The 27794-nt window shown below is 42.5% G+C and overlaps 12 protein-coding genes across 12 annotated transcripts; 9 read left to right on the top strand and 3 right to left on the bottom strand.

Annotated features, from left to right (window-relative positions):
- Window positions 1-37: 37 nt before the first annotated feature.
- SAMD00019534_069480 (hypothetical protein) lies at window positions 38-2529 on the top strand (the record flags this gene model as incomplete). The annotated part of the gene is made up of 3 exons (XM_012898060.1): window positions 38-104; window positions 355-2196; window positions 2300-2529. The coding sequence occupies 3 exons, from the start codon at window positions 38-40 to the stop codon at window positions 2527-2529; spliced, it is 2139 nt and encodes a 712-aa protein (XP_012753514.1).
- Window positions 2530-2676: 147 nt separating this feature from the next.
- Window positions 2677-4034, bottom strand: SAMD00019534_069470 (hypothetical protein; the record flags this gene model as incomplete). Its single annotated transcript, XM_012898059.1, has 3 exons — window positions 2677-2755; window positions 2825-3527; window positions 3707-4034. 3 exons carry the CDS (start codon window positions 4032-4034, stop codon window positions 2677-2679), a joined length of 1110 nt encoding a protein of 369 aa, XP_012753513.1.
- Window positions 4035-4622: 588 nt separating this feature from the next.
- On the top strand, window positions 4623-5980 carry SAMD00019534_069460 (hypothetical protein; the record flags this gene model as incomplete). Its single annotated transcript, XM_012898058.1, has 3 exons — window positions 4623-5039; window positions 5101-5331; window positions 5390-5980. Coding segments are annotated over 3 exons (1239 nt in total), but the record flags the coding sequence as incomplete, so codon positions are not given.
- Window positions 5981-6126: 146 nt separating this feature from the next.
- SAMD00019534_069450 (hypothetical protein) lies at window positions 6127-6774 on the top strand (the record flags this gene model as incomplete). The annotated part of the gene is made up of 2 exons (XM_012898057.1): window positions 6127-6352; window positions 6419-6774. Coding segments are annotated over 2 exons (582 nt in total), but the record flags the coding sequence as incomplete, so codon positions are not given.
- A 239-nt stretch (window positions 6775-7013) lies between these two features.
- Window positions 7014-10000, top strand: SAMD00019534_069440 (hypothetical protein; the record flags this gene model as incomplete). The annotated part of the gene is made up of 3 exons (XM_012898056.1): window positions 7014-8211; window positions 8275-8889; window positions 8961-10000. 3 exons carry the CDS (start codon window positions 7014-7016, stop codon window positions 9998-10000), a joined length of 2853 nt encoding a protein of 950 aa, XP_012753510.1.
- A 3120-nt stretch (window positions 10001-13120) lies between these two features.
- On the top strand, window positions 13121-14338 carry SAMD00019534_069430 (hypothetical protein; the record flags this gene model as incomplete). The annotated part of the gene is made up of 1 exon (XM_012898055.1): window positions 13121-14338. The coding sequence occupies one exon, from the start codon at window positions 13121-13123 to the stop codon at window positions 14336-14338; it is 1218 nt and encodes a 405-aa protein (XP_012753509.1).
- Window positions 14339-15945: 1607 nt separating this feature from the next.
- SAMD00019534_069420 (hypothetical protein) lies at window positions 15946-17299 on the top strand (the record flags this gene model as incomplete). The annotated part of the gene is made up of 2 exons (XM_012898054.1): window positions 15946-15969; window positions 16055-17299. The coding sequence occupies 2 exons, from the start codon at window positions 15946-15948 to the stop codon at window positions 17297-17299; spliced, it is 1269 nt and encodes a 422-aa protein (XP_012753508.1).
- Window positions 17300-18323: 1024 nt separating this feature from the next.
- SAMD00019534_069410 (hypothetical protein) lies at window positions 18324-19223 on the top strand (the record flags this gene model as incomplete). The annotated part of the gene is made up of 1 exon (XM_012898053.1): window positions 18324-19223. One exon carries the CDS (start codon window positions 18324-18326, stop codon window positions 19221-19223), a length of 900 nt encoding a protein of 299 aa, XP_012753507.1.
- A 62-nt stretch (window positions 19224-19285) lies between these two features.
- Window positions 19286-21228, bottom strand: SAMD00019534_069400 (hypothetical protein; the record flags this gene model as incomplete). The annotated part of the gene is made up of 4 exons (XM_012898052.1): window positions 19286-19349; window positions 19426-19657; window positions 19727-20540; window positions 20623-21228. The coding sequence occupies 4 exons, from the start codon at window positions 21226-21228 to the stop codon at window positions 19286-19288; spliced, it is 1716 nt and encodes a 571-aa protein (XP_012753506.1).
- Window positions 21229-21554: 326 nt separating this feature from the next.
- On the bottom strand, window positions 21555-21993 carry SAMD00019534_069390 (hypothetical protein; the record flags this gene model as incomplete). The annotated part of the gene is made up of 2 exons (XM_012898051.1): window positions 21555-21682; window positions 21765-21993. The coding sequence occupies 2 exons, from the start codon at window positions 21991-21993 to the stop codon at window positions 21555-21557; spliced, it is 357 nt and encodes a 118-aa protein (XP_012753505.1).
- Window positions 21994-25746: 3753 nt separating this feature from the next.
- Window positions 25747-25902, top strand: SAMD00019534_069380 (hypothetical protein; the record flags this gene model as incomplete). The annotated part of the gene is made up of 1 exon (XM_012898050.1): window positions 25747-25902. A coding segment is annotated over one exon (156 nt), but the record flags the coding sequence as incomplete, so codon positions are not given.
- Window positions 25903-26438: 536 nt separating this feature from the next.
- Window positions 26439-27702, top strand: SAMD00019534_069370 (hypothetical protein; the record flags this gene model as incomplete). Its single annotated transcript, XM_012898049.1, has 3 exons — window positions 26439-26694; window positions 26782-27156; window positions 27233-27702. The coding sequence occupies 3 exons, from the start codon at window positions 26439-26441 to the stop codon at window positions 27700-27702; spliced, it is 1101 nt and encodes a 366-aa protein (XP_012753503.1).
- Window positions 27703-27794: the final 92 nt, after the last annotated feature.

Below are 27794 nucleotides of genomic sequence, written 5' to 3'. Positions count from 1 at the left end.
ATTCATCTACAACCAATCTTAAATCAAATACAAAAGTATGAGATATTTATTATCACTTATAGCTTTGATCCTGGTTTATGAAGCACTGACAATCAGTGGACAAGGTATGTTCATCACCCATCCAAACAATATTATTAATTCCCAAGATCATCCACTAACTCAATCACTCACTCCAATCACTCAATCACTCAACCACTCAATCACTCGGTCACTCAATCACTGGAATAATTCCAAACACACTCCAATAACTCACTCAATCAATTTCTGGAATACTTCCAAACTCACTCCAATCACTCGATCAATCACTGGAATAATTCCAACCATCAATCACATTCTTTAATCAAACAATCACAGCACAATTGACACTGCCATGTATTATAAGAGACTTGACACCACAGAAGAACCCGGACTTTGAAGTGGACAATCCTAATATTGTAATTCCAAGCTTGGTAAAGAGATTGCTAGGCAACAATAGGAAACCGGTATATTGTTGCGACGATCAACTGTCGGCCTATGGTGTGATCCACAATCAAACGACGTTTGGCTCATGGTTCAACAATGTGCAGAACGTCAACATACCAATCCAGATGAAGCTCAACCTCACCCAGAACCTGACCGACCCCAACATCTACAACTTCCGCGATGACCACTTCTTCCCGATCAACGGCCTGGGCTGGGACGCGCCAGGCGCTGACCCCAACCACGTCTTTTACAAGGACGCCGACGGGGCCGTCCAGAACTTCCATTTCTGTCTCGAGCTTCACGCCCGTTTCACCTACAAGGGTGGCGAGATATTCAGATTCATTGGCGACGACGATGTATGGTTGTACATTGACGGCAACTTGGTGCTGGACCTTGGTGGCCCTCATCTTCCGGCCGAAGGCCTCGTGTCCCTGGACAATATCACTGGACTGACCGTGGGCCAGGACCACTCATTCGACTTCTTTTACTGCGAGCGACACACCACCCAATCACACATGATGATCTCGACCTCGATGGAACTCAAGTGTGGCTACACCGACTACTGTGGCATTTGCGAGGGCAATGGATCGTACTGCTGCAATGACTACATTTGTAATGACAACAACCCGTGCACGATCGACATGTGTCCGCCACCCAACACGCCACTCCCACCCGGCGCCACCGAGTTCCAAAAGAGCATGTGTATCCACAAGCCCAAGGAGTGTGCTGGCGGCTCAGCCTGTGTCGAGTCCATCTGTAACATATACTCGCCCACGGGTGAGTGTTTCCAGGAGCCCAAGGTGTGCATCAAGCCATGTATGCAGGGCCAGTGTACGGAGGGTGCAGGTGGGTGCACTTTCATCGACCTGTGTCCAAACTCAACGTGTAAGACCAAGATTGGCTGCTCCATCTCTAATAACAGCTGTATCTATGAGGCGCGCGACTGTGACGACGCCAACGCCTGTACTCAAGACCTGTGTGATGATAGTGTCGGCTGTCGCCACATTCAGAAGCGCTGCGTGGACGGCGATCCGTGCACCAACGACCTGTGTGACGTCAAGACTGGCGACTGCGTTTTTGAGCCAATCCCACTGTGCAAGCCTTGTGGCAACTCATCGAGTTGCGTAGCCAAAGACCTATGTACCAAAGTGGAATGCGATCCAAACAATGCCGACAAGTGTATCGAGTCCAAGTTGTGTGACGACCACAACTCGTGTACGGAGGACTCGTGTGACGCCAACGGCAACTGCACATTCATCCCGAAATGCTCGTCCACCGATCCTTGTTTCTCGACCACGTGCAATGAGACTGTTGGCGAGTGTGTGACCATCGCGCTCATGTCCTGTGACGACCAGAACCCGTGCACGGCCGATACCTGCTCCAAGGGCGTCTGCGCCAATACTCCAATCGACTGTGACGACAACAATCCATGTACTGTTGACAAGTGTGATGCGGCCCGCGGTGGATGCCAACACGTCGAGATCGTCTGTGAAGACAAGGACGCATGTAATCTTGGCAAGTGTAATGTACAGACTGGCACTTGTGAGACACAACCACTCAACTGCACCACGCCCAACTTCTGTATCACTGCCGTCTGTGATGTTGGCGCCGGAGGATGTATCCAATACAACAAGACCTGTGTGCCCGACAACCCCAGCTGCCAGAAGTCCGTCTGTAACTTTGACAAACAAGAGTGCCAGTCCAGTGACTACGATCCACTGCCGTTCAAGTGTCGTAAGTATCACATTCACTCACTCATTCCATCACGTATGGAATCATTCCACTCCCACTCAATCTTACTAACATTGATCAATCAATCAATCAATCAAACAAATAGAACCTGCGGCAGTCAAGGCTGGAGTGGCAGTTGGCGCAGCGGCAATTGCAGGAATAGTGATTGGATGTATAGCAGCACTTGCATTGGCAGCATTTGGTGGAGTTAAGGGATATGATGCATGGAAACAGAGTCAACAGAATAAGATGTCAGTGTCATCTGACAATCCACTCTATCAACCCAATCCCAATCAAGGAACCAATCCACTCTATACTGGTGGAGGACCAAATTAATATAATAATAGTAATAATATATATATATCATATCCTTTGGACAATTTCGACATAATAAACGAACAAATACTAAATATTATCTTTAAAGGTTCACATTATCATTGAATTCTGGATTGACAATGTAACCTAAAGGTGGGTTTTGTTGTGTCAGAGAAAGAATGAGTATTTGATCCTTTGGAGTGCTGGGTATTCTCCTTTGTTTGGAATGGAGTCAGATACGTTGGGTCTGGATCCGCAATGTAGGTAATGAATATGTTCATTTGGCGTTGCCGGGTTTTCAAGTAGATGGCCATACGAGAAGTACAAGTGGTCGATAGAGTTGCCATTGGACAACGCTGAGACAATGACATCTTTGATCGTCCAAGGATCCACAATGGCCAATGTGTGCAAGGTCTGTGTGGACGATAGCAGGTCGGCAAACTGGTTCCAATTTATGGAACCATCGATTGAGTTCTCGAGCAGGAGAGTACGGATTGACGACTTATTTCCCTGCTCCAACATCCGACTAAAGAAGCGTGAATCTACCAATGGGAGCTGGTACAGGTGTAAATAGGATAGACTCGCATTGTCCAATGCCATGACAAACATTGATTGAAACTTGTTAAAGTCGTGAGGCAGCACGATGTCTTGTGTATAATAGTCTTTTTGACTCCGCAAAGTCAACTTCTTAAGTCGAGGTGAGGTCATAATGGCCATACACAGAGCTTCATATTCGAGTTGACGATCAGGTCTTTCAATGTTGGTCTCGCCATCAATTCCAGAATGGCTTGTGCTCTGACCAAAGTCCAACATGGCAACTATCGATTTGATATTGGTACTTTGTCTAACGATGTTGGTTAGTGTCGGTGGGTCGACAGAGTGCTTACCCAGGTCGATTGCCTCGAGACTATTGCCAATACTAATAATGTCAGCATGCAGACTGGGGTAGTGAAAGGGTGTGAACTCTTGATACATCTGGCAGTAATCATAGTCCATTAGTGTGATTGAGAGCTTCTGTGCTGAATTGAATGCTCATGATGAGCATGATGAGCATAGGCTGGAATGTATGGACAACAACTCGGAAGAACGAGGTGTGCACTGTGATAAAGATATGAGGTGGTGGGGGATATGCTGTCTCCACGTTGTTGTAGAAACAGCCTTTGTTGTTGGACTAGCTGTTGGGGAGTTTGTTTCCTACACTCACCCAGAAACTCGACCTGATCATTCCAGTCAAAGAAGGTAGTGAGTGTTGCCACTGCCTCGAGATTCAATGTCTTGAACTGTATAACGTACTTGCTAACACTGTCGATGCAAGAGTAGTTGGTGTAGACATCCAGCCTCTCAACTGATGGGAAGAAACTGATGATACGGTCTATATCATCGTGATACTTCTTCAGAACCAAGCTGATACGTCTAGTTGAGGTAGGCTGGAGCAGGCTATATCTCCCCGGTGCGACCCTGCCATCGGTCGATAACACTGATGATGGTATGACGAACGACTCCGGTGCACTACCAAAGTAGACCATCGAGTGAAAGATTTGCGGTCGTTTGAAAGGTGTGAGAGGGACATGTAGCAGATATCGTTCGACACTGTGATGGCGATGTGATTGCTAAAGAAGCGCGACACCAGACGGAGCCAGCGCCATGACACCAGAGATAGGCGGAGCATTGCATTGAACAATGTATGATAAGAAGCCAGGACGGAGCACATTAGTTCCCCGACATAAACAGTCCTCTCGACATTATAGTTTGCACTTTCAAACCTGACCAAGTTGTTCGAGAAGTATGGATGCAGAAGTCTCTCGATGATGATCGCATGTATATATATATCTGTCATGGTTTGGTGGAATTCATATGATAGATTCTGTATATGTTCAATACAATCAGATTGCTGTTGGAGAGGTGTATTGGGGTAATGCCAGGGAATGATTGGCTGTTGCTATGTTGTCTGTTGCTGTTTCTGAGCATACTTATAATATCGAAGTTGGAATTTAACTTTGTAAAATTTGGTACGAATTTCCAAAGCATCGAATCATTCGTCACTTTCATTGTCATAATCAATCAATCAACCAATCATACTTATAAAGATATAGTATAGTATAGTATAATATAAGATGTCATACTACTATGTATTACTCGGCTTCTTGTCTGGTATAATATTCTCTACAGTATCAATATTATATGTTATGTTTAGATTGTTGTCTAAACGAGTCGATCCTGCAAAGGTACAAAAGAAGAGACAACAACAACAACAACAAAAGATGCAACAACAACAGCAGCAACAATTACAGCATTCGATGGGACAGAAGAAGAAGAACTCATTGTTGTTTGCATCGTCTGCGCCCACCCTTGAGCCACTCGACTTCTCCATTGGCAAGGACACTCCACCCACCTCCATCGAGACATGCAAGTGGATCAACTTCATCACCAAGCGACTGCTCCAAGAGGTCAACCACTCACAGCGCTTCACTCACTCACTTTACACCTTCCTCAACAACCTTGCCGAGGATGAGTCAAAGCCTGACTTTATTGTAAGTCATTCGTTCATTCATATGATTGATTGATCGTGACTCTCTAACGCACGCATTATAGGGAAACTTATCATTCTCGGATGTAAATATCGGATCGACAACACCAGAGATTGGTACAGTCAAGTTGATATCACCAGTCAATGCATCAGTCAATGTGTTTGAGTTTGACCTCATCTACTCTGGCGACGCATCAGTAACAGCATCATCTGAACTCTGGCTCAATTGGCCACAGAAGCACATGGCCTGTCTACCAGTCAAGACCAAGATATCAATCAAACAGTTCACAGGCAATGTATGTTGTCACTCAATCATTCGATCAATCAATCATACTCACTCATTCAATCATTTAGTTCGTTCTATACATCCCTAATCATACCAATCCACAATGCTCAGTGTACTTGAAGGAATCACCAACACTTACATTGAGAATGGTTACAAAGATGGGTCACGAGACAGTGTTGAAGGAGCCTGGCAAGTTGGGACAATTCCTGCAGAATCTGATCGTCAAGACGTTGAACCAGAAGTTGGTCACACCAAACAGGATACAATTCCCATTGTTCTCATTCCTGCATCCAGCCGTATCAAACTCCACTCTGTATCAATCGCCAAACATGTCTCATCAGCAACAGCAACAGCAACAACATCAGATAACAGGTGGTGGATCATCATCACCTTTAATGCCATTGTTATCATCGAGTTCGCCAACATTGCAAAGTAGTCAACATAAGCAACAACAACAGGGTAAACCTATCAAGAGAAGAACAACAACAAAGCAACAGCAACAACAACAGCAACATCAACAACAATCATTATCATCACATTCATCATTGTCATCAAGTCCCTTGACATCCCCATCCCTCTCCTCACAACCTTCCACACTATCATCACCATCGACAACACTCAGCAGCAGCAACAGTATTTCAGAGTCATTGAACAGTCATTGATTCAATAATAATAAATGACGACGACGTCAATCATTTACGAATGAATTGTCATTGGTACAATATCTTGGGGTTAAATATTGCAATACAAATATTATCTAAGATACCCTGTCTATCTACATGTACATAACACCTATTCATTAACAATGACAACTACCATCATAGGTCCCCTAGATACTACTGATAGTGAGTTCTTGGAGATTCTACAGAACTATCAAGGACCAAAGAAACTAGAGCTAATCGGAAACATTGTTAAAGGAAGAAAGACATCGGTTTATCAAGCATTTGTAATCTCTGAGTTAACTCATGCGATTCAAACTTGGAACAAAACTATCCCATTGGCCAATAGAGGAATGGTCATCATTTCAGAGTGTAAGTATCTCATCCTACAACGAATATACCTCTACTAATCAAACAAACAAACAAATATATATTCAGTTAGATTGCATACACAAGATGGAATACGAGGTACTGATCTTGGATATGCACCTCATGAGATTATACAACCTCTCTTGCCATTGCCAGTATTCCCAACGATACCTTTACCATTTATTGTTGAGGTTGTTCAATTCACAAGGAAAGGGGACAAAGCTAAACAAAAGTTCATAGATGCCTGGATTCCCAATGGATGTAAATATGGACTGGTATTTGATAGTGAGTCTAGAACATATATCAAGTATACCAACAATATTTGGGAGACTCATATAGAGTGGCAAGGTGAACTCAACATTCCAACTTGTCCTGGATTATCATTCAATCTTCAACAAATGCGACAGGAATATCTTCAAATGTTCTAGAGAAAAGATTGAAGGTCCTAGACCACCCCCCTTACCAGCAACGTTCCCAGGTATTGTTCTTTGGATCCTCAACATTATCCTACCTCAACACATTGACATCTCGGAAATATCCATCTTGTTGACGCGTCACCATTGATTGAGGGAAGCAAAACTAATAAAAACTTGAACAGTCATCTTCAACTTTGTCAATGAATCATCACATATATGTTTTTTAAAAAGATAGATAGAGATAGAGGATGAAGGGATTAATACTATTGATAATACTTGTATTGTTATCATTACACTTAAGTGTGTCTGTGATAGCAACAACAACTACAACTACAACAACAGAGGAAGATGTGTTGGTGGAGACAAGTACCATCAATACATTGACGAACAAGAATGATATAGATAATGTTATACAAAACAAAGATAACGTGAAAGATAATGATGTAAATGGTGTCAAGGAGAAGGACAAAGAGAAAGAGAAGGAGTTGGATAAACAGCAACATCAACAACAACAACATAGAGTACATGATGAGACTGAAGTAGTAACAACATCAGACACAGAGAGTGATAATGATAATGATGATCACGGTGAATTTATACACATAGATGTCAAGGATGTCAAGGATGCTGATAAACATGAACATGTAGTACTTGAGGGAGAGCATCAACATCAACACACAAAGACAAGTACAGTCCAACCACAGCCACAGCCACATGTTGACAATCAATCAGATAACATTGGTGATAAACAAGACAACAACAACAACAACAACAACATCACTCAAGTAGATAAGGAGCCAGCACTGGGGAGCAATCATTCTCACAATGAATCTGACGATATTCCAGTGGTAGACAAGACTGCACAAACAACAGAGACACCAATTGTTCAACTTCCAAGCAACAACAACAGCGACAACAGCAATGAGGAGGCATCTGGCGAGCAACAACAACAACAATGTACAAATGACACAAACAAAGATGATCAAACATGTCAAGTGAGTCCTGGTGCACCAGGTGAAGAATCAAATGAAACCAATGAGCTTCATGATATTGGATTGATACCACCAATAATGGAATCTACATCGAGTTCAACTTCAGCAGTCATCGATGTTGTCAGCACTGGTCCCACGAACATCAATGGCAGTTCTAACACCACTCATGACCAACACAACTCGTCGACCCAACACCAGACAGAAGATAGACAACCCGTTGTTGTTGATATTGATCCTCAAGTGATCACCGACAAAGACAAGGACAAGCCAGTGGAGAAGGAAAAGGAGATTGTAGTCGAGGTACCTCATGAGACAAAGTTGGCACATGTATTGGAGACTTTACACAAAGATGCTGATCAAGTCCTCACACAGAGGGAGAAGGAAAGGGAGATGCAACAACTATTGGACATCAAGAGAGAGAAGGAGCTCATCGATAAGGGCAATGATCAAAAGTGTAACTATCCAATCTTGATTGATTGATTGATCGGATTACTAATCAGACGATCACGATACACAGTGGAACCACTTAACAAGTTCACGGAAAAGGTGATACTATCATTGGCAGACAGTGAAGCTGCATCTTTAGCAGCGAACAACATCAACAATACTGCCACCAACGTCACTGGAGGCATGTCCAACAACAACAACAACAACATGACAGTGACCATACTCACACCAAAAGACCTACCCGACAAGTTTAACTATGCCAGTGCCGAGTGTGGCGCCACAGTGCTTGCGACGAATGCCGAGGCCAAGGAGGTGAGCAGCATTCTACACTCATCCAAAGATCGCTACATGTTGAATGAGTGCAGCACCAACCAATGGTTCGTGATTGAGCTGTGCGAGGAGATTGGCATCCAGATCATCGAGATGGCCAACTACGAGTTCTTCTCATCGATGTTTAAAGACTTTGTCGTTATGGGCATACACAAGTATCCGAGCAGCACATGGCACTACCTTGGCAACTTCACCGCAGAGAATGTTCGCAAGCCACAATTCTTTGTACTCAAAGAGAAGTCATGGTACAAATATCTCAAAGTCAAGATCTTAACTCATTATGGTGATCAGATGTATTGTCCATTGTCAGACATCAAGGTATATGGATCGACAATGATTGATGATCTAAAGAATCGTATGTTATATCAAATGGTCTTGCTGGTCATACACATACTCACTTTGACTCACTGATCATCAAACATAAAGAGGTGGCTACAAGTTCCAAAGAGGTAGAGAATATTGTTAACAAGATGAGCAATAATATATCATTTGGATCATTGAACAAAGCAAAGACAAAGAAGGATAATACTACAACAATATCATGGGAGTCACTCAAACAGGTATCATTGAATCTTACATCAATCCCAACAAGGGATTCACCATTCTCTTCTTCTTCATTATCTTCAACAACATCTTCAACAACATCTTCAACAACATCTACAACAACACAAGACAATCAATCACAAGAAGAACCAAATGTTGAGGAACAAACAATACAACACGAATCAGCTACAAGTCCACAGAGTATATTCAAGACATTGGCCAACAGAGTTAAATCATTGGAGATCAATCAATCGATTTCAAACAAGTACTTGGAGAAATTGGAAGAGTACTACTCAGAGTTGGTCAGGTCAATGACGGAGGACCTCGTCAAGATGCAGATTGGATTCGAGGGCATTGCAGAGTTGGGATCGGATCTCGAGAGAAGGGTCACACAGGAGAGACTGTTGATGGAGAAGAAGGTCACGCAGGACTTTGCCAAGGAGCTAAGCAGCATGAAGGAGAAGATCAACAAGTTGGAACAGAAGCACGAGGAGGACAAGAACTATTATATCTCATTGTTGATGGCATCATTCCTACTATCAATCATTCTTTCATATTTGATGGTAATCAAGGATAGTCATGGTCTGTCATCTTCATCCAGTGGTGGAGATTCATCATTGGTGGATGGACATATGATGATCAAGCAACAACAACAACAACATTTGAAAAGAAGGAATTCTCATCCAATATTGAATGAGCTTGGTAATAATACTGCTACCAACACATCATCATCCACTGGTAGCAGCACATTCCAACAACAACAGAACATTAATATTTATAACATCCTCAATGATAGCAATGAGTTTGGATACAATGGTAACAAACAGAACAAGGTACCAGACAGTGCATTGACACAATCTCCACCCATCGTTGTCAACGAAGTGTACAAGACTCAAAAGAAAAAGAAGAAGAAGCAACTATGATAAATAATAATTATTATTACCTTTATTTACTTTTTGTTTAAAGCCGCCTCTCGTCCGACCTGGAAGAGAGACGCGGTGTTCAGTTTATTTATCCCGATAACTATACAATTGTTTTGGTTGTTTGGACACTGTTCTGGTCGAGTCCACTGACAGGCCTTTGTGTCGTCAGCTGGTGGTATGAGCATTGGTTTGGATTGTTGCCATCGCGTGCTCACGCGTTGACTTCCGTGGTTATATACAATGAATCGAGTTATAGTAGGTAACAGTTGAGTGGTGGCAGATTGTAAAGGGTCTGGTGTCCCCAGTGTTGGTTCAGTTGGGTAGTTGATTGGGTGATGCGCCCTGGTATTGCGTGCTTCGCTTCTGTGTTTGTGGTGTTGATTCCTTTGGTGAAGAGTCTCTGGCTTGTGTTCTTAGCACGAGTCCACCCGGCCTTGATCAGAGTCTTGGTCTTGAAGAGGATGAGGTGCTTGGAGAACTGAAAATTACCTTTATTTACCAATTACTTGGTAAATTTATTGGTAGTGGGTTTGGTCTTAAGTGTTTAATTGGTTTGTTTTTTGTTTGCGGTTGAAAATGCCTCTTAAACTGATGAAAAATTTTGGAAGTCATCGAAGGCTCCATAGTTGAATGGTACAATACTACCTTTGGGTGGTAGTGGTCTGGGTTCGATTCCCGGTGGAGCCCATCTTTTTGTTATTCTTTGTTGTTCTTTGTTGTTCTTTGTTATTCTTTGTTGTTCTTTGTTGTTCTTTGTTGTTCTTTGTTGTTCTTTGTTGTTCTTTGATTTGAGGATGCAACTCTTCAATGACGCTAAAACTAAACTTCCACTCTAGTCAAAAAAAAAAAAAAAAAAAGGATGCATTAGGTCCGTTGAAGCCTTTTTGATTGCCCTTGGTCCTTAAATTAAGTTCTATTTATTGATCCCATATCAATTCTCTCTTCATCATTGAATCAAAACATACAGGTTGTGATTAGTTTAGACTACATAGATTTTGAAGCCATTGGGTTGGTAGTCTACGGGTGGCTTGAATATAGCCATGTAGTCGGGTTGACTTTCCTCAACCTTGTAGATCACAAGGATAGTTGGACGGTATACTGGAACTGGTCTCACAATCTTTTATGTTACGATATCCAGGGCTGTGACCTGTGAGGCATATTGGTGGATATTGTTCTGGAAATTGGGATACCTTTCAGTTTATTTGGTTAGTTAAATAAAGTGGCCTTCTTGGAAGTACTTCTCCCAGTATTCTTGAATACGGTCAAAGTGTCCATTTGAATTTGGTGTTTGTTTAAGATAAAACTCCTTTCTTCTTTTAATGTACAAGACCATTTCGTCAAGCATCGTAGCTAACAATAGTTGACATGACAAATTACATTTGTTACCAAGAGGAGGGGTATCGACAATTAGAATCTCGAACCTGTCTTTCAAGACTGCATTAGAAATTCTGAGATGATCAGCACAAGGAGTATTCATTAGGTAAGTGGTGTTATCTTATCTAAAAGTGATGTACAATGAAAAACCAACTCGTCGTACTGAGCAACTTTGAAAGTAGAGTTGTGAAGATGGATGTGTTTTGGGCACTCACCACTTCCATCTTCAATGTGGAATAGGCACAGAAAAGGTGGCAACCCACGTGGATGATTTAGTAGTGGAGGCAGTTGTAGGGGCACTGGTCGTTGATGTGTTAGAAGATGTTGTCTCTCCACCACTTGTTGTTGACGTGGAAGCTGTAGATGAGGTTGAGGTAGTCGACTGGCCTCCAGTAACTAGTAGCAGCAGCAGTGGAGGAGGGAATACAACTCCATTCATTACCACTTGACCCCACCGACTGCACTGCACTACATGACATACAGTGCATTGGCTCTGACACCCTATGCATGATGGACCACGGCAATGACATCTGCAACCTCGATGCAAAGAACAAGAGATTCAGGGTCAACAATCACCAAGCACCATAAATTCAACACATTAATTACAATCATGTGACATATCAGCTGACTGATTGTGGAAGTGATCGACCAAGTCATGCCTAAGCCAAGAGAAGCCAGTGAACACATACCAATATATGGTAGAGGCACGAAGTGAGTCAATTCGTTAGAGTGATTGGGATGGGATGTATGAGGCAATGATGCTATTTACAACCTCAATCGTCATTGATATTACCATATATGTACAGATATCAGACGGTTGTGTGCGAGTGTGATCGTCTTATTCATGTACCCCTGTATCTAATCTATGTCCAGATTGAATGAGGCATGGGGAGATTTAAGGTAAGTAATAAGTGTGTGTGTATGTGCGCGCTAATAATAGTATCCACAACTTGTCTGACACTCGTGTGGGTGTTGAGTTCATTGATTGTAATTCCAAGTTGACATGACAGTTGGAGTCATGCAAGCCCGACTTCACTTCCAGAATAAGCATAATTGTTCGCTCGCTCTACATCTAATGTGAGATGTATTTACACCTAGATCAGTGAAACAGATCCAAACACTGATCATAGACGATGCATGCATGCATTGCACACACTGCACCACCGATCACAAATCATCCAAATTGAATTTGGTGTGAGTGTTATCAAACACCGTTTGCTTGATTGATCACTTTGTGTTGAGTGGGGTTGGTGGGTGAGTGGGGGTATGAAGGTGAGTGGGTGTGATCCATCACTATCATCATGTTGTTTGTTGTTCTTACTCTCTGTGAGTGGGGAGGTACATACATACATGCATATCATATTTACATTGACCTACATCGAACGCCCTGCACTTGGACATGAGACTTGGACAGTCAATGAAACTGTGATGCCTGGCTTGCATGCATGCAGTGCGACGCTAAAGATAGATACATGCCCATGAGGACCAACTTCCCAAAGTAGTCGCCGAGCGGCGACCATCGGTCAACCAGTCAGTCAGCCAGTCAATCAAACAAACCAATCATATTTAAATGATAGATGGTCCAGCGACAAGTCATTTGCTCAGCGGAATGACTCCAGAGGATCAGATGCTCCAAAGACAAGATCTTAACAAGGCATTGTCCTGATAAGCCAACCAAACATTGACAACATCAACAACATTCAACAACAGAGAATGACATACAACTCCAATCTCACTTCAACAACAATGCCATCCTCATCCCCATCATCATCTTCTTCTTCAAACATCACTGGTACCGGTGATGACATTGCCAGTGATGCATCATCGTCATCAACTCAACTTCACCAACATCAACCTCATCATCAACTTCAACATGTGATCCAGAATACCATGCCACCTCATCAGTTCCCCGTTCCACTACCGCCATACCCTCAAATGTCCGTCCCAACCCATCATCATCATCAAGGTGTTGTCCCAATTCCAATGTTCCCTGCAGGCCAATACCACCATCATCCCTTCCAACATCCACATCCACATCAACATCAACATCAACATCATCCACTGCCACCAACTTCCGTCCACTTCCACCCATATCCACAGCGACATTTGTCTCCCCCGCCAGCAACACCGCCACCTCCGCCACAGCCACCAACCTCCACCGCCCAAGGACAACCACAAGGTGGCGACGACGGATTCTACCATCTACTTTACGGCCTGTTACCATTGTGCGTGGAAATTGATCGCGAACGTGGCGCCACAAAGGAGAAGACGGACAAGATGAATGAGCTACACCATCACATTGACACGATTATAAAGCGAGTGGAGAGGGAGAAGAAAAGATGCAAGATGATGCTGTCCCCGCCAGCACCACCCTTGACCCAGTCCAAGAAGCAGCAGCAAGTGGTAGACCCGACCAGACCACGCAGGAACCGAAAGAGTGCCAGTCCACAGGAGAGCAGAGAGGTGGATCAATGTCAATTGTGTGGATCAATGGAGACACCAGAGTGGCGCAAAGGACCAGATGGCACCAAGTCCCTATGCAACGCGTGTGGTCTACATTTCGCCAAGACCAAGAGGTCACTCAAGGGTCTGGATCAAGAAAACATCAACAACAACAGTAGCAGTGGCAATGATCCATCATCGCCCCTATCATCATCGTCATCAACATCAACAATCTCCAATGCACCATCAATGGATCCGTCATCGCCCCCACCAAACATCATCCTTCCCCAACTTCCACAACATCCACAACTTTCACAACAAATCCAACTCCAGCAACAGCAGACTACGGCACCAGGAGATGGATATTTCTGTTCAACGTCAACTACAACGACCACAACAGTGACAACTACAACAAGACAGGCATCTCCACCACCTAGACCGACCTCTACATCTACAACTTCAACAACGACAACAGCAGCGACCCCTGGACAACCAAGTGGCAGGCCTTCTGGAAGTCTCTGACATTGTACCATCCAAGTACTCAACTTTAGTAAGTAATCAATCTATGTCTTGTTTATCTGTCTGTCTGTCTTTTTGATGTTCCTTGTTAGATCTAAGTTATATCACATGGCACAAGCACACACACATACAATCACAAACACACCCCCACACACTCCATCAAACATTCAATCAGTCAATCAACCCCCTCCAACACACACATCTCACGTCTTCCATGTTCAATCAAACCCCTTCGTGCTCAAGCTCAGACTCAAGCTCGATGTGACCATCCAAACCAAACCTTTGAATCAGCTCCAGTTCAGATGAACGTTGATGTATGATGTATTGGTGTTGGTGTTGGTCACCTGATGAATGGATTGGATTGAATGAATGATTGAATGATTGATTGAAGGATGGATTGATGGATGTTTGGAGATAACATAAGAATAAGTGTTCATCCGTGTGCGTGTGTTGTTGGTTGGTTATTATTATATGTTGTTGTTGATGTTTGATGGATGATTTAAGTGATGCATCATCCACCTCCACACTCCACTAGTGTTCCCATTATCGTCCATAATCAGTTAATCAGTCAATCAATCACATACATAACATACCCACTCATTTACAACAACACAAAAGAGATAATAATATGTATGTATGTAATATAACATTAAGTAACATAGTGCGTGTATTGTTTTGGTTTGTTAATCTTCAATCAATCAAAGTGCCGACACTTCCATCCATGTGCTTGTTGGCTATGCATTGTTTGATTGGATTGATTGGATTGGATTGGATTGAAATGATTGATGGATCGATCATGATTGATCATGGACTGGACTGGACTAGACTGGACTGAACTTGAAACACACTCTAGCATGCAGACAGGCAGACAGACAGACAGGGAAACAGTCAATCAATCAATCAATCAACAGTAGCAGCACCACAAGACGATGACCTTGTCGATTCAATCACATCACACTCAATCAATCAATCATTCATCGTCCATCGTGATATATATTACTTGAGCACTACTCACACTCACTCACTCACTCACACACAATACGTCTGGCTGTCATTTCCCTATCAATCACTTCCCCTCACTCCCCTCCATCCACTCAATCACCTGACAAACTCATTCACACACACATGTACACACAATCATTCGATCCATTCATCCGGCCAGTCAACAAACCAGGCACATTCTATTAATGAATCTTATTGCACCTACTGTTGATTGTTTGATTTATTCAATCCACCCTTTAATGCAGTATAGTCGTCATCATCATCATCAGCTGATCATTATTATTATTTTATATTATATTATCCTTCTCCATTCTAACATTATATAATATATATATTATATTACTCATTTAGTGTTACTTGGATTAATAGATATATATAATATATTTAGACTGTTTAGCAACAACATTTATCATTTATCAAACAACAACAACATCATTGGCGTACCAATCAATCAATCAATCAATCACACTTGGAAGGCGACCATCATAATTGTCTCAATTCATTCACTCTCTTTGGTCCATCATCAATCATTGTGAGCGACAATAAATCCATAACCTTCCACTTCAATCATTCACATCGTCATCATCATAAAGTGATCATCACAAACAATGTTCAACATCAATCCATATAAAGTAAGTTATTCCTTCAAACTTGATTTCAAACTCATGAGTTGGCGCAAACTCCCCCGCTCACTCAATCACTTTACTCCATATCAAGAAAAAATCAGTGAGTCCATTCTCTACATCACCAGCTGCTCAGAAGGAGAAGAAGAAGAGCAAGAAGGATGATAAACAGGTGGTGGCAGTGGCCGCTGCCTCACCCACAATGAGGGAGAATAGTTTGTCACTGACGTCTCTGTCCGAGATCACCAACTCATTGTCCAACACCCACACGGCCACTACAACAGACAACTCCAACACTAATGATGAGACCAGTGAGATTGGCGACGACTATGATCCCTTCCTGTCCATCCTTGAGGAGCCGATCGAGGAGGGCGGCATCGAGAAGGAGACGACCGAGGAGCTGCAGGAGATGCTGGCCGTGCTCAAGGGCGTGCAGAACGAGTGCAACGTGTTGCTGCTGGGCCGCACGGGTGTGGGCAAGTCATCCACATTGAACACGGTATTTGGCATCGACATCCCCGTGCACTCATCAGAGTCGTGCACACAAGAGCCCTTCACGTACAGCCGCAACGTCAATGGCTTCAAGCTGAACATCATCGACACGCCGGGCTTTCTCGACTCGCAGGGTGACCAGGTGGATGCGTCCAACATGGTCAAGATCCAAAAGTATCTCTCGGGCAAGACCATCCACTGCGTGCTGTTCGTGGAGAAGTTCACAGAGACGCGATTTGACGGGGCGCATCAACTTGTGATCAATCAGTTCACTGAGAAGCTGGGTGGCCAGCTGTGGAGGAACGCCGCCGTCGTGCTAACATACGCCAACTCGGTGCTGCCAGACTCGTGCTACGACGGCTTTGACGAGGACGATGAGATTGGACCATGGCGCAAACATCTCGAGGCACGCAGCCAGCAATTCAAACGCTTCTTCAATGAGATCCTGTCGAAGCTGCCGCAGGACGACTACCCACCCAAGTCAATCCCCGTGTTTGCCATGGAGAACTCGCGAAGATGTCAACGTAATGAGCAGGGACAGCGTGTCTTGGTTGACGGCACGCCCTGTCTACATCTGCTGATCAGTGGTTTGCTGAGGATGGTGGACCCAAAGACTGCATTCCTGTTCATGGGGCATCTAAGGGCAAAGAACAAGCCGGGAAAGACGCACAAAGGCGATCAACTAGATCGTGAACGCTCCATCTTTGAGAACCTGGGCGACATTCTCAAACTATTTGTCGTGCCACCTTTCGATCAACTTGGCAAAGGTCAAGTTGCCAAGATCCTCGAGAACTGGGGCAAGAAGCTGGATCGTTATGGAAACCTTCCCAATCTACTTAAGATATAATAACTATATAGTTAGTTTGATCTCCAAGGTCCAATGTCCATGGTTCAATCACTCAATCAATCACACACTCATCTCATGGTCTTAGACTTGGACTTGGCGCGCCAGACCCATAATATATATATGTAGTATGTTATGAATGTAACAGTATAAGTAGTCATTGACTACTACACCATCAACCAACCTCATACACTCTTGGAGGTAGATCAATCCTTCAACCAACCAACCAATCATTCAATCATTCAATCAATCAATCAATCAATCATACAAACTCGCAGTCATCGCCATCACCAGCAATAGGTGGATGTACCATCAACTAAACCCAATGTATAATAATGCCAATAAATAACCCATCACATCCAACTTATCTCCATCAATCACTTATACTCTGATCTCTTAAGTCAAAGACCCAAAAGACGAGTTCCTCTCTGTTTCCAGCAATGTGATCAATGCGAGTCAACATTGATGAATGAATGAATCAATGACATACAGACACTGCAAAGATATTATTTGTTGTAGTGATGTGAATGATTAGCATTACTACTCGCATCACTCACCTAGTCTTGAGGGTTTTGCAAAGATAGACTTAACGCGTGTGGGTGGTGCCCCATGCCCAAAGTATCGAACAAGGGCTTAGTGGGGGATGGGGGTGCGTCTCTTCACCTTGTATTTGCCCATCAAGGTTCTATTCAATCCGATAGCCTTGTGTTGCAATGGTTCATCCATCCATCTTGAATCTGAGCGGCTTCCGACAATTGAATAAACTGAGCAATCCTTGCAGATTCATTCGCAGGTAGCGCAGCTTGTCTCATAAACTAGCTTGCCTCACTCTGCCATAATGAATGAATGAATGATAGGTTGATTGATTGACTTGTGACCTGATGATGTTTGATCAAAGTTGATATCAACCATCCAATCAATCACTTCTAACTCTCCACATATTACCATTTGGATAGAGATATAATTATTTGTATATATATTTATTTATTTATTTATTTATTTATTTATTTATTTAATCAATCAGATAATGATGAATAACAATGAACTTCTTGAATACTTTGTAGAGAAGGAGTTGGAAGGATCATTCTCTGCATCGACATTGTTTAGGAATGACTCGGCTTCGACAGATTTGATCAACTTATTCATGGAGAACACAGAGATTAGACAATACTTTGCAAGGGTGGTCAATGGAGTCATTGCCAGATGTAAGGCCAGTGCGTTGGACACACTGGACCCGCAAGAAGTTGCCCGAGACACACTAAACACAATCTGTCTATGTCATCGCGGCAAGGACGCGGCACCCCTACCCGGAGTGATCACCACCATCGCCAGCACACTACGTCGCATCGTCTCCAAGAAGTACCCCGATCACTGGCCGATCGCTGTGGGAGGCTTCTTCTTTCTGCGCGGACTCTTCCCCGCGGTCGTCTCGCCCAAGAAGGTGGGCATCAAGTTGAAGGACAGCAGTAGCTGTGACGCCAACACCAAGAGGCAACTGGTCAAAGTGACCAAAGCCATGATGGAGATTGTAAATACACAGATAACAAACAACAACATCGAGGAGGACTCCATCGTTCGCTTCCTCGACGATATATCAAGCAGTCAAGCAACAATAGTTGATGTAGCAGGTGCCGATAGTAATGGTAGTAATGTCAGTAGTGTCAGCAGTGGTAGTAGTATCAACATTGGATCATCATCCAGCAGTAGCAGTAGTAGCAGTATCAGCAATAGTAGTAGTAGCAGTAGTAATAGGTTAAAGATACATAGTGGATGTAAACATATATCAACAATACATTTGAAACAATATGTTTGTGATGCCAGTGATGATGATGACCTTGCTGTACTGGACAAGATCAAAGAGACCTTATACACTGCAGAGAAGAAGCCATCAATCTTTCATACAATAAACAAACTACTACATGGCTGAGTCCATCCATTGATTGATCGATTGGAATGATCAATCACTACATTGTACACACAAATGGTCGTTCATTGTTGTTTGGACTTGATTATCCTTCTGACCTCTCTGAATGTGTTGCCCTCTGTAAGGTACCTATGTTGTGGTTGTTTGAGGTTAATGAATGAATGGTCCTGGATATGGACTGATGATCAATCAAACAACAACTTACAATGATATTAATACCAATCCAAAGCATAGTGCACCTGTACCAACATGAATGAGTATGTTTCTGATGGCAACACCAGAGTAGTAGTGTCCAGTGATATTGGTCATGATGAATGATAGTCCAAATAGTAGTAGTGGCAACTTGTTTGGTAGCATAGAGGCTAGACTAAAGCCCTTGCATCCCTTAAAGAAGCCATTCATAAAGTATACGCTATATATGATCCTCGCCAGCATGTCTGTATGGTGTGTGCGGTGTTAGGGAGGTCTGAGTGTGGCCAGCCGGCTTGATGGATGTCGATACATACTGATACAGTTGGCCAGGATGATACCTATTGTGCCCCAGAGTGTGGAGAAGATGTAGGTGAGGAATAGGTAGAGTAGGCCAATGAGAAAGAGTATCCAGTTGAGTGTCTTGAGTTGATCGGTCTTGGATACACTGTGTACGAATGCCTCGGATACTCCATTGACTGCCATGAATCCGACGTAGACACAATAGACTCCGAGGACTAGACCCGCGTCGCCAGTACTGAATCTTGTGTTGGGATATAGTATGTTGAGCAATAGCTCAGAGAATGCTGGTCCGAATGCAATAAAGATAAATGCAACAATCGACATAACCTTCATTAGCAATGTGAGCACTTTGGACGAGTCGGCCCAATCATCCTTGCGAGACTTTGCTCCAAAGAGCTTTGGGAACATTGTGAAGCAGGTCTCTTCGATGGGCTGGAAGAAGAACCTAGCCACGAGCGAGCCCAAGTTGGACACAACCGAGAAGATGGCCTGTGACACCAAGCTCTGTGACAGATAAAGTACAATCTTCTCGCCCTCTGTCAACAGTAGTTTCTGAATTGATTGCCATGTGTACAACATTGTCATGTCGACCAGATCCTTGCCAAAGATGTCTCTGTCTCTCTCCTTATCCTTGCTGGTGCCAGTGCCAATACTCGGTCGTCTTGGTAATAGTTGATTGAAAGAAGTGATCTGGACACCAGACGTAAACTTCCCTGACATGTTTGATCGATCATATTGAAGTATTCCAATGATAAAGTTACCATAATATCCAATCAAGAGTACTACAGAGTATATAATCTGAGCGTATCCAAAGCCTTTGAGTCCATCCTTTGTGTATGATTGTGTGAGTGGCGTGTGTTGAACTCTGAGTTGCTGTAGCATTCGCCTGTCAGCCATATGGCTGACTTACCTTGGTGATTACAACAAAGTAGTATGTGGCTAGAGCTTTGAGAAAGAGTGCAGAGCCTTCGACAAAGGTGCGCACTTTGAAGAGGAGCATGTTCTGTGTGAGGATGTAGACGGGCTCGCTGAGTAGTTCGAGGAAGCTGGCAAGGGTGAATAGGACAAGACCAAGGTCGTGATCGGGTATGAGTCGCTCCTCATCGGTGCTCCAGTGATTGAGTAGTCGCTCGCCACACACCGATAGAACAAGTCCACATGGCACCACCATCCAACTGAGGTTTATGAAGCGTTGTAGTTCGCGTGCACCACCCTGTGACAGATCAGCACGGATACAAGTGCGTCTTATAGCCTCGCGGCTTAGAAACAGCACAAACGATGCCAACAGTTGGTACTTGATTGCAAACACACCCAATACGCTTGGATCGACTGCTGACACCATCCATGTGTTGAGTACAAATGTGAACAGACGACTGGCCATCTGCAAGCCTATCAGATAGAATGCACCTGAAAGGCCTGACTTTAGGACTGATGTTGTTGCTGTTGCTGTTGTTGATGTTGTTGGCTGTGTTGACGTTGCCGTCGACACAGCTTTACTACTACTACTGCTGCTCATACTTTGTGTTCACTCTATATGAATGAATGAATAAACATGAAGTTGAACCCTAGTTTAGGATTCAAGTGTCGCTTGTCAAACTTGAGAGGGTGTGGTCGCTTAACAGGAAAATGATGACTCATTGCAATCAATGTGATGGGTGACTCATTTAGATGATGATGATGATAATGATGATAATAGGTATGTAGGTTATTGTATCCTTTGGATTTCAAAGTTCACTTTATTACAGGTACTTTATAAAGACAGATAATATAATCTGTCCATATGGGTAAATAAATGGAGGAGAGGTTGGGGGATGTGATATGAATGAATGATTGGACATTGGATTACTGCTTGAACTTTCCATCCTTGAGCTCCTGGACAGCGACATCAGCACCTCCTATCAGTTGACCATCACGGAACACTTGTGGGAAAGTTGGGAATCCACTCCACATCTTGATTGCCAATCTCTTGTCTATATATATATGATTGATTGAATTGAATGAGTATGTATAAATGAAAGATGACGATGAATGAACATAAGTGATATAACATACCCCAGCCAGAGAAATAGCTACCATACTCCAGATACTTAAAGTCAATACCAGCAGCGGTCAATTGATTTCTTATCTCCTTGACATGTGGATTGTAGGCCATTCCAACAACGACCACTCTATTGTTCTTTATGCTATCCTCAACCTCTGCAATAACCTCTGGGAAGTAGTTGTTGCTAAAGTTGGTAGCATACTCTGACCTATTAGTCAATATTCTTCTAATGTTCTCCATCTTTTATTATATTATATGTATATATGTATGTATGTATGTATGTATCAAAGTATATTTGATTTGAACGATGCTTGTAATCCTTCATTGACCATCGTCATCCTTTTATGAAGTGAACTCGGACTTTGAATGGATTCTTTTGGATTCACCAAAAGGGGGAACCTTTGCATTCTATGTGACCATGAATTTCGTCATCAATTTTCCAATGGTCATCAAAATTCTAAAGAATCTATTTTTGTTGAGCACTTTACCTTTGTGTATTAGCATCACGACGTTGCCATGATTCCAAAAGGTGTAATGAATATCGATGAGTCACTGGAAATCAAATCAATAGTCACTACCACCTACCATGATCGATCATCTCAACAATAGTTCCTATCGGTCAATGCACGTGTCTTTATTCCAAATGCTTGCGTGTTGATTGATGACCTGTTGCAATCTGTCGATCAATGGCTGCTCTAGTCTCTTTGATACTCTTTCCTCGAATACATTTGTGATGTACAGGAGTTGAAACTTGGTACATCGCCTGATGGATTCGTCGAGAATATCGCCATAATGATTGATCGTCATATCACGATCCATGAAGGATGTTTGCAGGGTGATACAATTAGAGATGGATGAAGACCAACTGATCATATTGACAAAGTGGTATATGGATTCGTTTTGTGTCATTATCAAATGGAGATGACGCACATGGGACAATGAATTGAGAAGATGAACATATCGATCTTGAATCCCAACTGGATTGGTTCGCAGATGTGGACTGGCCAGCGAGGTGTTACCATAGTAGATCTCGTACAGCATTTCCTTGTCTTCAGTGGTATCAATGTAATGGCAATGGTCATGGAATTCGATGGGATCAAGAGTGATCTTGAGCTTGAGCAGGGGACGGCATCCATTTATTGGAAAGCAGCATGCGCATTCATGTATTGTCAGCTTCTGGATGGTGCATGATTCATCTGCGAATAGGTGCTGCAGGAGATGATGGCCATCTACTTCATGGAGAATGATGTTAATCTCCAACTTGTGGAGATGGGTGCTTGGTTTGGTGAGGTAATCATACAACGACTTGACAACATCGTTGGTATTCTCTGGTAACCAGGCATATGATTGGGGGATGTGGATCTTGAGAGTTGACAAGTTGGCAAGCTGCCCGAGTGAGTCAAACAACTCATACTGGGCAAGATGGACATTGATGTCGTTGAATGCCAATGACCGGAGTCTGACACCCAAGGGCTCTTTGATAATGCCACTGATGATTTCTAACGCTAAGTTGCCACTTGATCGGTAGTATTCTGGGTCAGTGGAAAGTGACAGGTGCTCCACTTGATGACACTGGCTCGAGATGCTCTTGTAAATACTTGAAAGACCATGGTTAATGAACAATGAGAGGTGTGTCCATCGGTTGATAATGTCTTGATGCGAACACTGTGAAAGGAGGTCGATTGACAAGGGTTTTTCTATCGTCCATCGAATGTTGATTCTGTCAAAGTAATCAAAATTTCTTGAAAAGTAGTAGAAGTCGTCCTCCGCTGCAAGGCAACCCGAGACACGTATGTCATTTGAAACGACAGAATATAGATTTGCCGCTTGAAGGTGTCGGACAGTGTCTATAAGGGTCGTGAGTGTGTATACATGCAATTTATCGTTCAGACATCTAATGAATAAATGGACTTGCCAACTGACCAGGCCTAGTGACAGCGCCCATTTCCTGCCATATCGTTTGCTTTGTATGCTCCCTTTGAATGCCCAAAGGAGGATGTTCTGCTTAATCAGATAAAATGGTAGAGTAATATCCATTGCAAAAGTTTGTACAAAGAGGTTGTTAACAATTGTTCGTCTTTAAAGTATCTGTGCATGTGACATAAAATAAAGTGCCAAATTTTGATCAATAATCCTGGAAGTTCTGCCTTCTGAATCGTCTACATTGATGTGATACAAACATAGATAACAGTAGCATCAGCAGTGGCGGCAGCAGCATCTTGGGAGGTGGCAACACTTCCACCGATCCTTTAATTTATCATCATCATATTAGCCATATGATCAATCATTATAATAATAACAAGATTAAGTGTGTACAATCTTATCTGATTAATTCAAAGTCGATTGTGTGTATGTATGAAATGTCATACATAAGAAATGCTTGAAATCACAAGTAAGTTACGCTAGAGCCCATAAACAAATACTTGGACTTTGGAAACTCGAACAAATAATATTGTTGTTGGAGATAGGTATCTAAGTATGGTGATGGACTGACCAAGGATGAGCCAACAACGCTCTTCATTCGCAATCCACACACCCCCGCACTCCCACCCAATCAATCACTCAAGTCAATCAATCATCGTGTTACAGCTGATGATTAACGAATACGACGAAACGAAACCATCATCAGATTCCTAGGTGATGATCTGTTATGATGTGTGTTGTTTGATTGGTTGATTGATTGATTGATTGATTGGTTGGATGAATGTGGAAATGTGGGTGTATGTGTATGTATTATCAATAGTGAGAAGACATATGCATGAATGAAGAGCTCTTAAAAGATGGTTGTAGTGGGAACTCTCTTCATAGGTCGTGTAGTACATCGTATCCCCACGAACGAGCCACCACCCACCATCAATCAATCCATCATCACACTGCAACCCACCACTGGCTCATGGACGTCCGTCGATCGTCGGATGCGCGCTCCCACACATCTGATCACACACACTTACCATCCAACCACTCAATCATCATTCCAATCAGTCACTCTCATGTTTAAGAGGTGGAAAGGAAAGTGGATCGCCACCTACAAACCGATCGTCAATGTGGCAGGTAGAGGCGCGCCTGGACATCACATGTGATGTACATCACTGCATACCATTGGTAGTTTGGGTGTGATGGGATCAGGCATGGATCACACCAACACTCTAACACCATCACACACACACATCAACGTGTTGATTAGATGAGTGAGTGAATGAATGGATGTGAATGATGTGTGTGTTGAGTTAGTAAGTATATGCAAGTAAGTAAGTATGAGGTATGCGATGATGAAGATGGATGGTCACCTTGGTTTGGCCTGTTTGATTATCACGACATTAAAACAACAACCTCAACATCAACATCAACATCAACAATCAGTCATTCAATCATTCATCAAACAAACAAACAAACAACCGACCATTATCCAATAAATTATTAATAGCTCAAGCAAGCTCCCTTCATCCATCTTAATCTTGGCAACAAGTTGGTAGTTGGTTGATGTAATTGCAGGGCCATCCAATCCAACAAACTTACTTAACTTAATAATAGATAGAGATAGAGAGAGTTAATAAACTTTAACTTTCTGCCCAACCCAACTCAACCTTTCATCACACCTACCTCAAGCCAACTAGTTGTTGTACTTACTTACGACATTGGCTTGGTAGATTAAATATACATACTTATAAAAGTGATATATATAGATAGATAGATAGAATAGAATGATTTACCGACCTCCTAGGAGTAGACTTTCAAGGTTCCTCAAACAATTGACAGTATTCAAATGTTTCACGGGAAGTACCAGTAAACAAAGGAATTATAGATGACTAAGAACATCAACCATATATAAGAAGGTTTATAATATAAATAGAATAATGGAAAGATAATCAATTGTATGTACCTATCATCAATTATTATAATATATTGGCAAATGAAACTAACATTAATAATAATTAATTAGATAGATAGGTAGTTTGTTTACTTTGAGGAGCACTTTAGTTAGATCTGCTCTCTATGTTTAAACTATTCTTTCGTTTGATTATCCACGCCAACTGCCTATCCACCTCAAACCAAAACATATCAAACCAAGGTCAAGAAGGTCAAGGATATTATTTACCAAGACTGACTGACTGGACTGGACAATCAGTCTGTTATGTTAATATTGATCAATAATTACTGGTCAATATTTGAACAAACAATACTGAATGTCACCACAATATATCATATATAATGTTGGGTTTTGAGCCAAACGACATTTTAATTATATATAAAATTATATATATTATTTATTAAATTAACTACTAAAATAGATATATTTGTACTTGTAATTATCTCTTTCCATCAAAATGTTGAAGTTTTGTAGACTGAGTCCCAGGGCATCAATCCCCTCCTTAATCTCAAGGGAAGGTGCAAGTGGGGGTGGCTTGTGTGAAAGTGGTGCAATAATATTGATGTGCATGAGTGTATTAGATGCGAGAATGAGTGAACGGATGAAGCACTACTACAACTTGATAGGGGTATGATGTTGACAAGCCACAGGGGCACATGTGAAGGCAGCTTGAATGTGGGTACTCTACTCTCTCCTGCTCTTTCTCACACCATATTCATACTTACTCATCCATCCCATCACAAACAAAGTATAACAAATATAACAAGTATAACAAACAGATAAACAGGATTTATAGATAACTTGACTTGTTCAAACAATGAGTTACAATCAACATGAGGATGGTAATCCCTTCTCAACTGAAGAGGTACCTTTGAATAGTACACCTCCACCTTCACAACAGCAGCCTCAACAACAACAACATCATTCACAACCACAAGCTATATTCACAAATACCAACATCAACTATGATACCTACACTAGACAGCCTACACCTCAACAACAACTCCCTCCCTCAACAGTGCCATCGACAAGCACTCAATCTACAGCCTATCAACCTGATCTCCAATTCCAGAGTATGTGTTAATCGACTTCCATAGACCCAAGGACTACTCAACTAACTTCGCTGGGTACAGACTTCAATCATACATCAATAGATATAGATAAGACTACATCACCAAAGAACAACAATATCAATTATAATAATAATAGTAATAATAATTCAGATAGGATTGGAGGAGTACCTCCAGTAGATGCTGATTATTCAACAGCATCTTCGAGTAACTTGAATGAATATGAACCGGATACCAAGACATACAGCTTCTATCAACCTCAATACTACCGATTCCTATTCAATGTGGACACGGTCGAAGTTGGACATCGCCTTGTCCGATCAATGATGCCATTCAAGTTCTCATTCTTCCATCACATTCGAGAGAATCCCGACCTGTATGGACCATGGTGGACGACCATCACATTGATCTTTGTCATCTCTGTCACTGCCAACCTCAATGAATATATTGGCTCTAATCATTCATGTATGTTGTCAATGTCATGATGATCGTCCAGTCCATTCCCGAACACATACTAACTTGTACTTGTTACCATTAATAGCATGGGAGGTTGACTTTAAGAAGTTGGTCTACAGTACAATTGCCATTCTTGGATATGCCTTTGCCATTCCTCTCATACTTTGGGCGTTGTTCAAGTGGATGAAGCTCCAGTTGCGTCTGTTGGACATGGTCTGCATTTATGGCTACGCTCTTTTCATCTTTATTCCAGCGTCGGTACTTTGTGTCGTGCCAATTGGTATCTTCCAATGGGTGATCGTCGGTCTGTGTACATTGGTCTCTGGCGCATTCCTTGTCACCAACATCTTCACTCCACTCAAAGAGGACTTTACCAAGAGAGGTCTGATCATATGTGCTGGCATTGCGGCATTACATCTAGGTTTGGGACTGCTCCTCAAGCTCTATTTCTTTGCCAACAACACTGATGGCAAACTCGTACCAACTCCATCACCAACTCCAACTCCTACACCATCACTCACTCCAACTCCTACCAACATGACAACAACTGCCTAAATGATCATGGCTTCATAATGTACACTCAATCAACCATTCAATCAATCATTCAATCAAATCAATTAATAAATCCAATCAATCTTGTGCGCTCA

This window comes from Acytostelium subglobosum, assembly GCF_000787575.1.
Source record: "Acytostelium subglobosum LB1 DNA, scaffold: scaffold13, whole genome shotgun sequence".
Lineage (NCBI taxonomy): Eukaryota > Evosea > Eumycetozoa > Acytosteliales > Acytosteliaceae > Acytostelium > Acytostelium subglobosum.
The sequence above is the reverse complement of the archived record's forward strand: the minus strand, read 5'-3'. Positions and strand labels throughout refer to the sequence as shown.